Source organism: Schistocerca cancellata, chromosome 7 (genome assembly GCF_023864275.1).
Source record: "Schistocerca cancellata isolate TAMUIC-IGC-003103 chromosome 7, iqSchCanc2.1, whole genome shotgun sequence".
In the NCBI taxonomy this organism is placed as follows: domain Eukaryota; kingdom Metazoa; phylum Arthropoda; class Insecta; order Orthoptera; family Acrididae; genus Schistocerca; species Schistocerca cancellata.
Genome location: NC_064632.1, coordinates 140,781,484 through 140,799,286, shown reverse-complemented (window position 1 = coordinate 140,799,286; position 17,803 = coordinate 140,781,484). Strand labels below are relative to the sequence as shown.

General features: G+C 43.0%; 1 protein-coding gene across 1 annotated transcript in view; it reads left to right on the top strand.

The window, feature by feature from the left end:
- LOC126092669 (carbonic anhydrase 2-like) overlaps nt 1-13,633 on the top strand; it is a 118,090-nt gene extending 104,457 nt beyond the window's left edge. Inside the window, exon 3 of the mRNA XM_049908390.1 lies at nt 13,532-13,633. Within this exon, the coding sequence (XP_049764347.1) occupies nt 13,532-13,633 (102 nt within the window). The remainder of the gene's footprint in view (nt 1-13,531) is intronic.
- Nucleotides 13,634-17,803: the final 4,170 nt, after the last annotated feature.

Here is a 17,803-nt window from a genome sequence, read left to right as displayed (position 1 = left end):
GATCTAGCCGATAGGGTGGGCAGCTATCTGGGGTTGTTTGCTGTTGACGCTGTGATGTATGGGAATGTGTCGAAGTTGAGCGACTGTAGGAGGATACAGGATGACTTAGACAATATTTCTAGTTAGTGTGACCAATGGCAGCCAGCTTTAAATGTAGGAAAATGTAAGTTAATGCGGATGATTAGGTGAAACAAACCCATAATGATAGGACACGGCATTAGTAATGTCTTGGTTGACACAGCCTTGTCGTTTAAATAACTGGGTGTGGTGTAGCAAAGCGATACGGAATGGAACGAGCATGTGATGATTGTGGTAGGATAGGTAAGTAGTCAACTTCGGTTTATTACGAGGATTCTAAGGAAGCATGATTCATCTGAAAAGGAGACCGCGTACAGACATGTAGTGCGACCAGTTATAGAGAATCGCTCGAGTTTTTGGGATCCGCATCAGTTAGGATTAAAGGAAGTTATCGAAGAATTTCAGAGGCGGGCTGCCAGATTTGCTATCGGTAGTTTTGATTAGCACGGAAGTGTTACGGAAATTCTTCAGGAACTCAAATGAGAATTCCTGGAGGGAGCGTGACGTTCTTTTCGAGGAGCACTATTGATACTGTTCAGAGAACTGGGATCTGAAGTTGACTGCAGAACGATTCTACTGCCACCAACGTACATTTTGCCGAAAGGACAACGGTGATAGGGCTCATACGGAGACATACAGATAGTCTTTTTTTCGCAGCTCTGTTTGCGACTGGAACTAGAAAGAAGGTTAGTAGTCGTACAGGGTGGCTTACTGAGTCTGTATGTAGATGCAGATTTGTGTAGATGCAGAAAGTGTGCCTCTTATTAAGTGCTGTAATTGTTAAAACAACATGCCCAAGAATGAGATTTTCACTCTGCAGCGGAGTGTGCGCTGATATGAAACTTCCTGGCAGATTAAAACTGTGTGCCCGACCGAGACTCGAACTCGGGACCTTTGCCTTTCGCGGGCAAGTGCTCTACCAACTTTTTTTTCTAAAAAAATAAAATAAAAATAAAAACGCGGTTCCTCCGCTTTATGGTCCAATAATGCGACCACTTCTCTTTTTTTTCTTTTGGGAACAGGAAGGCAGGGTAAACAAACAATCTTTATTCGTGCAATTGTGCTGTCCTAGGGATAAGAAAAGTATCGAGACAGCAAAAACAATTTGGAAACCATAAAAACCAACTGAGCTACCGAAGCACGACTCACGCCCGGTACTCACAGCTTTACTTCTGCCAGTCGGGCACACAGTTTTAATCTGCCACGAAGTTTCATATCAGCGCACACTCCGCTGCAGAGTGAAAATCTCATTCTGGAAACATCCACCAGGCTGTGGCTAAGCCATGTCTCCGCAATATCCTTTCTTTCAGGAGTGCTAGCTCTGCCAGGTTCGCAGAAGAGCTTCTGTAAAGTTTGGAAGGTAGGAGACGAGGTACTGGCAGAAGTAAAGCTGTGAGTACCGGGCGTGAGTCGTGCTTCGGTAGCTCAGTTGGTAGAGCACTTGCCCGCGAATGGCAAAGGTCCCGAGTTCGAGTCTCGGTCGGGCACACAGTTTTAATCTGCCAGGAAGTTTCACAACATTCCCAACATTATCAAGATCTATCGCAGAACATGGTACGTATTTACATTGGTCAACACAGTACACGCGTAAGTAATGATGATATCTAACTTCATTCATAAAATAATATTTTGTGACCTTTGACTGGACCCATGATCGACGCTACCTGATATTGTGGCTGCCACTAGATTGCTGAATGAACAATATGTCTCAATAATTGGCGAGAGCAATAACACGTACCACCGTCTACTGTGGTTCCCGCTACCAGTCTGATGCTACGCGCAATGACATCGGAGTCTTCACCCAATCACAGGAAATGAAATTTAGTCGTACTGTATATGGTGGAGCTTTTCTTAGCCAATATCAAAGGAGACTGCTGTTACCAAGTGTCTGGCGCTGGGACACATCAGCCAAATAACACACTGGAAGCATCACACTGGAAGCATCACGTTGCCCATCCGCCCAGACTGTAGATCTAGTGACACATTGCACTCTGTTATACATATTCGATACTGATTTTAACTTTAGTATTACAGTAACGTCTCTCGCTCACGCACAAAAATGTGTAAAACCGTGCAGCTAGTGTATCGTCGCATCATCATTATGTAGAAGGTAGTGATGGAGCATTACAACTGCTGCTGCAGTAGGTGTGTCTTTTGGTAACTAAAACCCTGTACAAATGTGCTTAGAATCTTCCACACATAACTATTTTATCCACAAGATGACTTTCTAAAACAATAATTTACAGATTTAATTCCTTTCACTATAGATCTCAGCAGACATCCTTCTTTGTGCATCTTCGATGGACTATATATATCATGCAATGCACGATTCGGGGAGTTATTCTCTTGCTAATACGGGAAAAGAAAGCATCGTGGAGATCAAGGTGAATAAGGTAAATGTCACAGTTGTTATGGATGCTGTGGAATGCCACAAGAAGATGAAACAATTATTGGTTGATTCTGGATACCGCAGGGTAACAACTGATTTGAACAACAGAATCGTTCGAAAATTAGAAATCTGTTATCCGACTCCAGAATGGGTAGCTGTATTAATGTAACAGACTAACGCTCCAAATAGCTGCCTCATTTGGAATACAATATCTGGTCAAAAGTATCTGGACACGCCTACCTAATGCGTAATTGACTACTGCATGTCATGAGAGGCAGAGCCTATAACCATACCATTATTATTGTAATTTAGTATGCTTTTACACAAATAACTGAGAAAACCTCTATCTATGTTGCCATGTGTGCTATACCCCATTAGAACAAGTAGTCCTGCTACGGGAAAAGCCTCTAACTAAAATTTAGTTCAGTTTACAAATAAAGCACACTATCGGAGAGGATAGTCCTGTTAATAGGAAAAGATAATCAATAGAGTTACCCCTTTTACAGGATTTGACCGTCTCTTGTGTCTAACGGATAAGTAAATCAGACTATTAAATTCTTTTCCATAAAATTTTACCCAGCCATTAAATTGAAAATCAGTGTGAATAATATTATAAAGATCTGGGACAACTCAGTTCCAAGTTCATTTAGTGGTTTAAAACAAGGCGATGAAACAGTGAAGTATTGGAAAATCAGAAGTATGAATTTTGCCTACTTTCTTCCTACTGTTTAATTTGGTTCTTCAAATGAAATATTGCTCCACGTAAACAATGTTTGTGCAGACAATGGAATTTATTTTTCACTACTATAGCCTTATACATTACGCCATTTAAAAGACAAAAAGCCCAGTAACTTGAAGGAAGGGAAAAAAAGTGACCACGGGGGTGGGGGGGGAGCTATAGAAAAGCATTTTCTATAATAAACAACTTAAATACTAAAATACTTACATACTAAAGCACACACTCTTTATACCGATCATTTCACTTCAAGGAAACCTCTTTCTCACCGGAATTTATTTTCAAAAGCTATTATTCTTTGAACTAACTCTGTATAGTCATTTACCAGATTCTAGTAACTTGGCTACACTCTGATTGAATTTTACGTAAGCAAACTTTTACTATGACACTTTGCAGTTGTTAAGAAAACACAAAATTAATTCAAATGGTTCATCTTTATATTAACGTAGCATTGCATAAGTCCGTAAAATAGGGTACTCGGATTCATCAAACACCAAGAAGGAACCCTATATAGGTGTATGATTAGGATGAAATAACCGGATGAACCATTTGTTTAAGGCTCATGCATGATTATTAAAACTCAGTTTAAATTAATGGTTCACACTGTACAAAAGTAAATTTACTACTAAAAAAATTTATCTCGGGGCTGTAGGCTTGGGTGTGGCGAACAATTATGGCGACTGCGCTACTCACAGTACGGCCTGCAAGTATCTTGCCGTATGGGCTTAGTATCTCTTCTTGGGATCATTCGGTTCTACATACAGTAATCCAACAACTCGCAGCTATGCCGTAATCCATTTGCAGTCTCTACCCGAGGAATTTTGAGCGAATTTACAGCCAAAGCTTCTCCTGTTCCGCAAAGGTGGTACCTCAATCACTGCTGCCTAAAGACTGTGTGTCTTACTTCCAGCGCTTGCTCTAGGTAGCGCGCCGGTTCGCCGTTGCCACCTATACCACTCCCCAGAGCTACTTTCGTTTTAAACAAAATCACACTGGCTTTTACAAAACACCTAGTTCTTATACTGTTGCTAAACGTGGCCATTTCTTAAATTGGCAAATTTACATTAACATGAACAAATATTCTTAAATACGAAAGGTCGTCTGAAAATTATTTAACATAATAAACAATTTACATAGTATTTTACTTACATTAGTCACATACAATACAAAGAACTTCAACCTCCAGTATAACACACTTTACATATACAGAAAATTTACTATCAGTCTGCAAAAAATTTTTAAAGCAAAAAATTATAAAAAATTTAAATGAACGATTAACAAATGTTGTCATAAGCTAGCCAGTGTAAAAGGAGGCAGGGAGTACTGTGTTGTCAGCAAAAAAGTAGTTATGGCCGAATGGATTGGACAGTTAAGTGACTTCGAACGTGGACGAGTCACTGGATGTCACCTGGGTGAAAAATCCAACAGGGGTTTTGCATCTCCTTTTAAAGCTGCCCAAGCCGACAATTGATGGTGTTATTGTGAAGAGGACGCGCGATGTTACGTCCACAGATAAACCAAGACTAGACAAATGTCATATACTGACGGACCTCTAGCACTGTTAGGGTGATTGTAAATCACTGCATGCAATCAGCGGAAGTAGTTAGTCGTGAGGTACAAATTGCTACCTGCATTCCTGCTAGCACGAATATGCCCTATGCCATTCAGGATAACTTAAGACCAATTTTAAAAAACAAAGAAATTTTCATATATCTAAGGCTCTGAATAAATTTAGATCATACCAGAAGAGAACCAAGTGTTAATAAGAAGTAGAAACAAAGGGTATCAATTCACTGCTGCAAATCTTCTTTGTAATATCAAGATATTTGTATCGATCTGGCACAGTTCAGCTTAAATCACTGTCACCAGAAGATCGCCGCCCAGCCAGTGCAATTAAAGGATAATCATAGGCCTAAGAGTTTGAAGGAATTAGGAAAGACAACTGAGATATTAACTAAAAGTCACAGAGCTAACAAAACTGTTACTTTTAGTACAAAATAATGCAAGTAGGTGGAGCAACAGCCATTTTAAGGAAAAGTGGTAAGTGATACAAAGGAACCCTGACTGGTAAAAAGTTACCCTGACTGACTGTACATACATCTGCTGCAAAGCAGAGATATACACTGATCAACAGTCCGAGATATAATCTCCCATCACCACTCTTTCCCGTAAAGTTAGTTTATGCGCAGCAGATTCTGTTTTTGAACTAGTATTCTTTCTATTTATGCTGAATACAATCACCTCCTCCCCACACCCTCCCACACACACAGACACACGCGCATGAATCAAATATAAAACTATCATATCATAAACGACGGAGTAGCGTAATGGTCAAGCGCATTGCTGGGAAAATACGCATTAACGACTTGCTCTTGCCATGTGTTCTTCTGGCTAGTAAGCAACCTAAAAATATACTACTTCTAATAGCTATATTTATTAGTCTGCGGATGAAGTAAATGCTGATGTAATGTTATTTAGTACACTGTCCTCAGTCACCAACAAAGATAACTGCATTTATACTTGTAACACATACACACAGACACACACACACTTACACACACACACACACACACACACACACACACACACACACACATGCGCTTGACCATTACCCATTACGCTACGACGTTAACGACGAAGAGAGCGCTGAATAAGGTGTATAGTCCTATCGGAAAAACTTTGGAAAGCATTTTCTCCTTTCCTAAGACCCACTCAGGCGAAATATTTTAGGCACGTGATGTGAAGACCCACCTCCTTCTATACACGCAATTTGGGCGAAATCGGCGTTTCCCGATTGGCGACCTCCCCTTCTAAGGTACTGAAGTGGGTACATATTAAGGAACCAGTGGTCACCATATCTGCACTTACATCCTCTAGCAACTTACACATCTCTTTTCCTTCTTTTCCTCTTTGATCATATACATTTAAGAGAAATTAAAAGAAAATTTAATTACGTTTCTTCAAACATAGAACTTTGAAAATTCTGCAAACATACGTAGACATCTCTTCTGTCATAACTCCTCTATGCAGACTTCTATTTTCTTTTTAACAGTACAGTACTGAAATCGGTTTCCAGAATGTCTCCTTTGATCCTACAACCAGGTCTATTCGCCACCGGCACTCTGCTCCTATCTGTTAATTTCCTTTATCGAAAGTTGTTCTTCTTCAGACGTTGGTTCTCATCAATATAACTTCGGGATTGTGTTAACCCGATGACCAAAAGTCTCCCACAGACCACAATTTATACCATTAGTCTTATTTGATCGAAAGAATCTCATAACAGTGACTCATCCTTAAGGTGTTAGGTATCAGAATATGTTTTTGTATTAGATTCACTATCGCTTTTGCTACTATTATCCTCCTTCGCAACATGACTACTTCACTTCCGCCAGTCACAGAGCGTCCTCCCCATATGAAACAAATTACAGAATAAACGCCAACCCTTTTCATTATGTCATTTTGAAAGAACCCTTTTGCTTAATATGTAACTTATTTTACACCTATTTAGAAAGATACAATCGCTTATTTCTCTTTTCAGTCATTCCGAAATCAAGAAATAGTATCAGAATTTTTCTACTACTTGATTTCAAACCTTACAAATAGAGATATCGCACCTACTTCCAAATACTTTCTGCAAAAGGTTACATACCGTTCTCTTCGCCTCAAGATTATAATTTCGGTTCCTCCCATTTCGAGCGACATGTTGATACCATTTTCCTTTCTTTCTTTTTGTTTAAATTTTGACATTGCTTTACAACTATTCACTCCATGTATAGACATACTTAACTTAGTACAGGATTCATATTTCTAAAGAATGCATGAATAGAGTTTCCATCTACTCATTGGGGTACAATGGGCAAGCAGCAGTTCATAAGCGACGTTTCTGTGCTCAGTTCCCAGTGACACTTTAGATGGTGTGAAGAGCGATGCAGCGGACAGTGGATAGTGGAAATGAGTGATTTAGAGTGATGAGTCACACAATATCCTGCGGAAATTCGATGGATGTGTTTGGTTTTGGCGAATGCCTACCGAGCGTTACCTGCCATCATGAGTAGTGCCAACGGTGAAGTACTGAGGAGGTGCTCTTGTGGTTTGGTGGTTATTTTCGTGTTTATGGTGAGGCCCCATTATTGAGAATAAGAAAACAGTATGACAGTGTACCCTATCATAAAGCAGCGTCTGTCAGAGAATGGACTGTTATGTCCAGAATCCTGACATGAACCCAATGGAGCAGCTTTCGGATGAGACAGAACATTGACTTCGCTCCCGACCCCAGCGTCCGACATCACTCTCTTCTCTGGTTTCGGCTCTAGAGGGGATAATAGTCTTCCATTCCTCCACGGACATTTATATGCCCCACTGAAAGTGACCCAGAAGACTTGAAGCGGTCATGAAGGTGAAATTTCGACACGATGCATGTTACTGACTAATAGGTGTCCGCATCAGATAGTGAATATGGTCTCTGAAGATACACAACGAATGGTGGCTGCTAAGACCAGTCATATTCGGAATTATCTCTCCTGCTTACTTTTTAGCAAGTCATTTAACGGTTAAGCTGAGACACTTCATTCTAGGTAAGATAGCAGACAAACCCAAAATCCATAAAACATCATTTTATGTAAGAGATACTACAGTTGAGAGGCACCCACATGCCTTGGTCATACTGTGGCATCAAGCAGTCAGGCCTGCAAGATGAATGGTCTGCCAAGCGAGTGGACTCATTCTTATTTATCGAGTAACATGAACTCTAGTACTCACAATTAAGTTACAAGTTATTCTCCTGTTTCAATATTACGCAACGGGTACGGAAACGCACATCGGACTATTAGTAATTTACACAACTCTGTTCACTACGCACTGGCAATACCACATTTTCTTTCTTATTTAACGGCTTTGATCAACACGTCGCCATAGCACTGAATATGAATGGCGCACACATTGTAAATTCTGGATATCATGACAACATACAATTCGAAGGAAAAAACCACTAATCTTTTTTTTTCACTATCTTTTTTATTCCGATAAATTCTATAACCTAAACACACAAATTCTATAACCTACAACAATAACACATGAGAAATTCCGCCCAGTGGGCATGGCTTTACATTGGTGATTCTTCATCTTATGGTCTCGTAATTATTTAATGCTACAGTGCACTTTCTGGATAGGATGGTGGATCTTTTTTTATATCTCACACTTCGACTCTCACAACCATCATCACGAAACTTTCCTCCAGACCGAGCGGTACAAAAGGAACATGCACAACCCACTACCTCTGAAAATACCTTGCTACTCTCCCATGCAAACCACACATACTTAAATTACATGACATACACCACACTGCAACATGGAATACAACACAAAGAATAGTCACAACATTATAATCACATCACTTTCAGTTTTCCCACTTCAATTAGTATTCACCCCAGTTTCACACGACACTGCCCCACTTCGTAACTTTTCTTTCCTATTACGAACTCTGGAGGATATATGCACGTCTTCCTGTGCAATGCAAGCCAAGTGTCGTTGCTGGATAGACGGCTGACTCACCTTGCTTCGCTCTCAAAGTATTATAGTTTGAATCAAGCGTCACACGGAAACATAACACGCAAAGTAATATTAAGAACATATTCATCATACACGCGAGTCCTCAACTGATACCATGGACGAGTACTTCTCTTTATCCTTTGTCTCATACACAGATTGAGACTCACACAGTATGCACCACGTGGAAGTACTCGTCTCTAATTTCAAGTCCTGCACACGCCATTTCTTAAATATTTCCAACTTACAGTACACACGCTAGTAATTCAGCTTAACTTAAGCACTCGGAAGTATTTCAACTTATTGCTACACGTGGTTTCATTGAGACCCTTGGTCACTTCCGAAGATTACTACGATCCCCTTAACATTACCTGCCTGACATTTACTTCTCCCCACAAAAGTTCTTGAAATAGAGAAATTATGGTTCCAAACTACTCTTAAGTAGTTCACATGCTTACCATGTCTCCACTCTTTTGTCTTTACGGAGCACACCTAAGACAGGTCTTACCAACATAAGATCCAGCGGCAGAGTGCTGAAACATGGCCGTTCTTCAAGTCATCTCGCACCTCCGTCGAGGTGGGAGAAGACCATGCTACCCATTGGTCAGCCACATTTCAGGCGCTCAAAGCTCCGGTAAATTTCATCTCTTTGGTTCCACCAAAGGTGACCCAAAGATCATCTCAAAGATGATCATATACACTCCTGGAAATTGAAATAAGAACACCGTGAATTCATTGTCCCAGGAAGGGGAAACTTTATTGACACATTCCTGGGGTCAGATACATCACATGATCACACTGACAGAACCACAGGCACATAGACACAGGTAACAGAGCATGCACAATGTCGGCACTAGTACAGTGTATATCCACCTTTCGCAGCAATGCAGGCTGCTATTCTCCCATGGAAACGATCGTAGAGATGCTGAATGTAGTCCTGTGGAACGGCTTGCCATGCCATTTCCACCTGGCGCCTCAGTTGGACCAGCGTTCGTGCTGGACGTGCAGACCGCGTGAGACGACGCTTCATCCAGTCCCAAACATGCTCAATGGGGGACAGATCCGGAGATCTTGCTGGCCAGGGTAGTTGACTTACACCTTCTAGAACACGTTGGGTGGCACGGGATACATGCGGACGTGCATTGTCCTGTTGGAACAGCAAGTTCCCTTGCCGGTCTAGGAATGGTAGAACGATGGGTTCGATGACGGTTTGGATGTACCGTGCACTATTCAGTGTCTCCTCGACGATCACCAGTGGTGTACGGCCAGTGTAGGAGATCGCTCCCCACACCATGATGCCGGGTGTTGGCGCTGTGTGCCTCGGTCGTATGCAGTCCTGATTGTGGCGCTCACCTGCACGGCGCCAAACACGCATACGACCATCATTGGCACCAAAGCAGAAGCGACTCTCATCGCTGAAGACGACACGTCTCCATTCGTCCCTCCATTCACGCCTGTCGCGACACCACTGGAGGCGGGCTGCACGATGTTGGGGCGTTAGAGGAAGACGGCCTAACGGTGTGCGGGACCGTAGCCCAGCTTCATGGAGACGGTTGCGAATGGTCCTCGCCGATACGCCAGGAGCAACAGTGTCCCTAATTTGCTGGGAAGTGGCGGTGCGGTCCCCTACGGCACTGCGTAGGATCCTACGGTCTTGGCGTGCATCCGTGCGTCGCTGCGGTCCGGTCCCAGGTCGACGGGCACGTGCACCTTCCGCCGACCACTGGCGACAACATCGATGTACTGTGGAGACCTCACGCCCCACGTGTTGAGCAATTCGGCGGTACGTCCACCCGGCCTCCCGCATGCCCACTATACGCCCTCGCTCAAAGTCCGTCAACTGCACATACGGTTCACGTCCACGCTGCCGCGGCATGCTACCAGTGTTAAAGACTGCGATGGAGCTCCGTATGCCACGGCAAACTGGCTGACACTGACGGCGGCGGTGCACAAATGCTGCGCAGCTAGCGCCATTCGACGGCCAACACCGCGGTTCCTGGTGTGTCCGCTGTGCCGTGCGTGTGATCATTGCTTGTACAGCCCTGTCGCAGTGTCCGGAGCAAGTATGGTGGGTCTGACACACCGGTGTCAATGTGTTGTTTTTCCATTTCCAGGAATGTATTCACATTTACTATCTGCGGTTAGCAGACGACCATACATTAATTCATTTCACAGATCTCACCAAACTGGATGTAGGGATTTATTTTGTGGGAGTGCACATGTGATCAATTAAATAAATAAATTGTCATTCTTTCCTACACTGGTATCCGGCTCCGCTGTATTAATTGAAATTGAGTTATTTTTACAAAAAAAAATGTTGTTCTGACAAGAATAACGAAGAATGTTGTACCTATTTTCAATGTTTGGCGGTACTGTACCATTTCACAGCTAATCAACAGTGGGGTCGACAAAATAACGTGCACTGACTGTAATAAACTGCACTTGGTCAAACGGGCTGGGCCTTATCAACAAGTCTGACTGAACATGACAGCAGCCGGAGATTAAATAAATTAGACTCCACCTTTGCTGAACATGTGCTCAAACGAGGACACAAGTATCTAACACACACAGAAGTGCTACATGTAGCCAACAAAGGCAGAAAACTCAGCCTACTAGGAGCACTTCAAATTAACATACACTCAGCCCTAAATCCCCAGCTGGTTCTAAATGACCAATTGCAACTGAGCACATCACCACTCTCAAACTTTACACAATACAGTAAACCTGTTACTAACCACAAAGTATCCCAATAGTAACCAAATTCACATCCCTAATATAATGTAACATCCCTTATGTGTTTACATTCCTAGCTGTAACACAACGTTAACAAAGTAATATTTGGTATTTATTAATGCACAATTTTTCTAATAACAAATTGTAACCCCCCAAGGGAAACATCGTTGTGGTACAACCAAAATTAGTGTCTAGTGCCACTCTTCACAACAAATAACAATAAATTACAATATTTTAGTAATGTGTATTCTAAATAATTCTAATTGTTGTCATACATGTTACTGGCAAACCATACAATATGATTTATTATGTTAACGAAAAGTTTTACCAAACGAAAAGTCAAAAGACCCGTATGACAACTCCAAAGACAATACCATAACTAAAGATCGCGTGTAAGTGTGCTGTATTTTAGTTCAGAATGTTTCGTTCGTTGAACACAAGCTGCTTGTAAACAACTGTCAGTAGTTATCTGAAGATGGCCTAATAAGCCGAAACCTAGTTCATACAAATAAAAATCAGTAGAACAAAAAGACGCCTAAGTGTTATTGAACCCTCAATATGGAAATGTTCCATCAAGATACGACGGAAGAATCCATAACAAGCAGAAATACGCAATGAGAACAACAGAACTTACACTTTTATTGAATGACAATAATGGCACTGAAGTCATCGCGATTCATGATGGCCCCTGGACATTACAATCGACGGAAGTTGGTTTTTAATAGAGTGTCTATCACCATGGACGGGACTGCATGCTCTGCAATGTGCTACCATGCTGTCCACAGCGCAGGTAAGGAGTAATTTTCCATTCCTCCTGTAGTGCGGTTGACAACTGTAGGATGGTCGTTGTTGGCTGATGACGTGCCTCAAACTGTCTCCCCTGTGCGTGCCACACGTGCTAGATCTAATTAAGTCGGAGAGAATGGGCAGGCCCGCCCATTGGCCAAATATCCTCTTGTTCCAGGATCCCCTACAACTGCGCAGTTCCATGCGGTCGCACATTGTCATCCTGATAAGTGAAGTCAGGACTGATTGTAGCACAGAAGAGACGCATATGGAGAAGCAACAGTGTTACAATAACGTTGACCAGCGAGTGTACGGATTACAAAGATTTGGAGGTCAGCACTACCACGCAACATTATGCCTCCCCACACTATAGAACATCTCGAAAATTCTCCTTTTGGTGGTTCAGATGTTATCGTCTGGCGAGGCATAATGTTTCATGTGCATACTGACCTCTAAATCTTTGAAAGTCACACATTTAGCGAGCTATGTTATTGTGACGCTGCATTCCTTCCCAGTGTGCGTTTTTTCAGTGATACATTCGGCCCTTACTTCATTTGTATGGGTGGCTACGTGCGACCACAAAAAAAAAACTGCTCACGTGGAGGATCTCTTGGAACGAGACGATATTTGGTGAATGGGACTGCCTGTTTCCTCGACTTAGGCCTAAGCCCCACCGAACACGGGTGGGACGTGCCTGCACCGCTACGTCCAACGCATAGCCCTTCAACCACTTTTGATAGATGCTCACGAGGACGAACAGGAACTTTAATGTTTTTAAGATGTACCACACGGTAACAATCCACCCTTCGTCAAACACGTTGTACAGGTGCTGACAGATTGAGTATGGGAGTCCTTTATTTTCAATGAAAGAAAAGGGAAATTTTTTTTTAATGCGTGAGCTATGGATGGCAATGGATCTTCACAAAGCCGTGCATGGGCCTTGGGTTGGCGACACATCAGATTTTACCAGTATGTGTCGCTATCCCACGGCTTGTTCACGTCCTCGACGAACAAACAACCTTTCTGCTGACGGGGTGACGCTTAGGGAAGCGTCGCTTGCCTAGGCAGAGCTCCTACAGCAGCCAATCAGAAAGGTCCAGGAGATCACGTGTGAACGCCCACCGCGCCGAGCTGCGCGGACGAGGTGTGTGGATCGCTCTCTTCTACTGACAGGCCCCCGACGAGATCAGACACATTGGCGGGTTACCTCCGTGCACTCAATCTGTTTGCGCCATAGGGCCGCTAAACTCACACCGCCGCTGTAGCGTCGCTGCACAGCCTGCAGTGAACCCCCGGCTGCCGCTTCGTCTGCCTACGCCGCCTTCGCCGCCGCCTCCAACGTCGCCGCCTCCACCGTAATGAAGTAGTGTAATTCGCGAGCAATTGCAGTAGCCTGGCCTTGCTATCTTTGTAGCAATTCCTTGAGTTGTTTGTGAAGTCGTTTTGTAAACATACCTGACACCCGTTCAAATAAGCAGGCAGGAGCTGCTGCCAAAATTCCTGGCTCAGACCCTGTCACTATGTTAGAAGAACAGATAAGACCGTTAACTGTGCAGATGATGGAATTGCAACAGCAGTGCAATGCGCTTGCGGCGGAAAGCAAGAAAAAATTACAATTGAACAAGCAGCTGCAAGCGCTAGTCGCGCCTCTGCAATTAGCCCAGTTCCACCTATGTCCACTCTTGTTGGCAGTTTCCCTGCCGTAAATTTCATCCCGACTTTCGCGGGTAAAAGTAACGAAAATGTAACGACATTTTTGCAGTGTGTCAAAGATGTAGGTAGGACTTGTGGCTGGCCTGATAGTTTCCTTTTGAGTGTGCTGAAGCTGAAACTAGCAGGAGACTCTCGAACATATGTTGAATCAGTCGACGCTCTGCGAGATGCTATCACTTTTGAAGCCTTGGCTAATGGGTTAGCAGAGCGCTATTCCGATAAGAGAGGTGTCAGTTATTATCGGAATTTTCTGTCTACCTTATGACAGAAAACCAATGAAGATTTAGTAGTATTTGCTGACCGAATCCGCACGATATCGTGTCGCACTTATGTTCTTAGCTACTGCCAGGCCCGTAATGAAATTTTAATACAGGAAACAGAAGCAAGGGCTATAGACGTGTTCATTTGAGGGATTAATCCGCAAACCGGGAAAAAAACTGAAAATAGCTTCCCCTACTACAGTGCACGAAGCTGTGCGAATTGCACTGCTACGTGAGGAAGCAGGGAGATTTGTTTCTAACCCATCGCGAAGTAACGAGTCGCGGCACGGGTTTCTTAATTATGCAAAATGTTAGCGCTGCGGGAAGTTTAATCATACTGCCACGCACTGCCACGCACCATGTTGTGGCAGGTGCCACAAAATCGGGCATACTAATGCCACATGCCCCCAAAACAATGTAACCAGACAAAGGCAGCAAAATGATGCACAGACAAACAGGCAACGGGGTAGTTACCAACAGGGAAATGGTCGGGGCGCAGGCTCAGCCACCGACACTCGCCCCCGATTAAAGTAATGAAACCGATGTATAAAAAAACAGCACAAAGATGAGGTGGAAATGTTTTGCTAGTGCCGGCCGGAGTGGCCGTGCGGTTCTAGGCGCTACAGTCTGGAACCGCGTGACCGCTACGGTTGCAGGTTCGAATCCTGCCTCGGGCATGGATGTGTGTGATGTCCTTAGGTTAGTTAGGTTTAAGTAGTTCTAAGTTCTAGGGGAGTGATGACCACAGCAGTTAAGTCCCATAGTGCTCAGAGCCATTTGAACCATCTTTTTTGTTTTCCTAGAGGGTAAACTCAGGGGTAGAACCATTAGAGTGTTAGTAGATACGGGAACACAAATTAGCGTGCTGTTTGTCCCCTATCACGATAAGTGGAGGTTAAAACCACCCCGCTATCACATTGCTGGATTGGGTGAGGGACTGGTCATTCCTGCCGGGTCATCTTTCGTTAGTTTTCAGTTAAGTAAAAAAACACATGGTTTTAGTATGGAGGTTGTACGGAAACGTAGGAGGGACTTTGATATCATTCTAGGCAATGATTTACCCAATGAGTACCAAGGGGCAATCAATTATAGGACGCACACCGTCCGATTTGGTGCGGAAACTGACGTTTTCGGCGGCGTTCGGACCGAAAGCGCGCGAGGAAACTGTGAGGACGGCCACTCTCACAGGATCCGACAGAACAGCGTACATGGCTCATTAAATCGTTACGCCTAGGTACCATTGAGAGTGGGACAGGCAAGGTTCTATGGATTGATATCAAAGCTCCATTGCCTACTAGTTCAATCATTTTGGTGGATCCGCTCCGTCAAAACGATGTGTTGGACAGATTACAAGTTCATGTGAAGAGAGGTTTACGTGCTGTAGAGAGATAAGGGAAGAAATATTGTGTACATGTATGTGTGGATAATTTTGGTTTGAGAAAGATAGAGATTCCACATGGAACAGATTTAGCAAGTGGTCAGGAAACAGGAGATGATGATTTTTCAGTGATAAATGAAGGTAAGAGTCATAATAGGTTGCAGTTCTCTATTAGAAGTGTGCGTACCCTGATACCCTCTTTGTAAAAGCAATTTTATGAAAAGTTAGAGCATTTGATTAAAGCAGAGCAGAGGCTAATACGGCCCGTATTGGAAGAATTTGCGTGGTTGTTTGAGGAAAGGCAGTATTTGGCTGCTACTGACTTCATACAGCACAAGATTGCCACCGGGGATGCTAGACCTATATCTCAAAAGGCATATAGGATCCCTTATCATTTACAACCAATAGTGGAAGACACAGTTCAACAGCAGCTAGCAGCGGGGATTATTCAACCCTCTGCCAGCCCCTGGTCGTGCCCAATCGTTCTGCTTCCTAAGAAATCAATCAATGGCGAGAAGAGTTATAGGCTCTGTGTTGATATGAGAGCGGTGAATAAAGTAACAACAGCTGATACATATCGTTTGCCTCGTATTGACGAAACCCTAGACCAATTAGGAAACTGCAAGTATTTCACCACTTGAGATATGCGATCAGGGTATCATCAGATTCCTATAGCTCCCAAGGACAAACCTAAAACCACCTTTATTCTGCCTTCGGGTTTGTATGAGTTTTTATGCATGCCAGTTGGTCTCAGGAATGCTCCTGCGACCTTTCAAAGATTTGCTGATTTATTGTTACGTGGTTTAAAACCCACCACATGTTTAGTTTATTTGGACGATATTATTGTGTTTTCTAGAACTATTGAAGAACATGCAGAAGGGTCGAGGTGTGTTTTGTCACGTTTGCAGAGTGCCCATTTAAGCCTGAAGATAGAAAAATGTTCATTTGCACAGTCACAAGTCCAGTACTTGGGACATGTCATTAGTGCTGAAGGTGTCAAACCAAATCCTGTTTCCCACCCCAACCAATGTAAAAGAGTTACAGTCACTGCTTGGCCTATATAATTACTATCGCCGGTTTGTGAAAGATTATGCCACCATTGTTAAGCCATTAACCAAGTTGTTGAAAAAAGGCGCAGTTTTCGAGTGGTCAGAAGAATGTAAAGTAGCTGTAAAGATGATTAAAGAAGTTCTAACAAGCACACCTCTGTTAGTCTATCCAGATTTAGAAAAACCTTTTATTCTTGCGACCGATGCCTCAGATTTTGCTCTGGGTGCAGTCCTTAGCCAAGAATATAACGGAGAGGAAAGACCTGTTGGGTATGCCCCCCGCCAGATGAATCAGGCTGAAATAAATTATAGTACTACTGAAAAGGAATTGCTTGCACTTATGTTCAGGGTAAACTATTTTAAATGTTATTTGTATGGTAGAAAGTTCACCGCAATAACAGATCACACGGCATTAACTTAGATGTTGAATCTGAAAGATCGTAGCAGTCGTTTAACTAGATGGGCTTTAAAACTTGCCGAATATGACTACGAGCTTAAGCATAAACCTGGTAGACTGCATTCTAATGCTGACTTCCTCAGTAGTAAAGTAAGGGTAGTTCAAACAAATAATGATTTGATGAAGGAACTGCAAGAGGCGCAAAGCCGAGATGTTGAATGTCATAGGTATGTTACCAGTGTAGATTTCATTACTGAAGATGCTATATTATACCGTAAGACTCCGGGTGGTAATAGAGTTGTAAATCCTAAGGAATTGCAGTCCAGAATAATAGCTCAATATCATGATACTTTGCAAGCATGCCATAATGGGCGAAGAGCAACAAATGCAAGGACAGCTGCACGGTATTGATGGAAAAACAGAAAGAAAGATGTTCAAAAGTGGCTCAAGTGGTTGAAGTGGCTCTGAGCACTATGGGACTTAACTTCTAAGGTCATCAGTCCCCTAGAACTTAGAACCACTTAAACCTAACTAACCTAAGGACATCACACACATCCATGCCCGAGGTAGTATTCGAACCTGCGACCGTAGCGGTCACGCTGTTCAAAAGTATATTCAAAATTGTTTACCTTCTGCTCAAATAGCACCCCCTCCTAGGACCAAAATACCTTTACAAAGCCTTCCAGAGGTGACGAGAACATTCTAGAATATTGCCCTGGATATCGTCGGTCCTTTCCCAC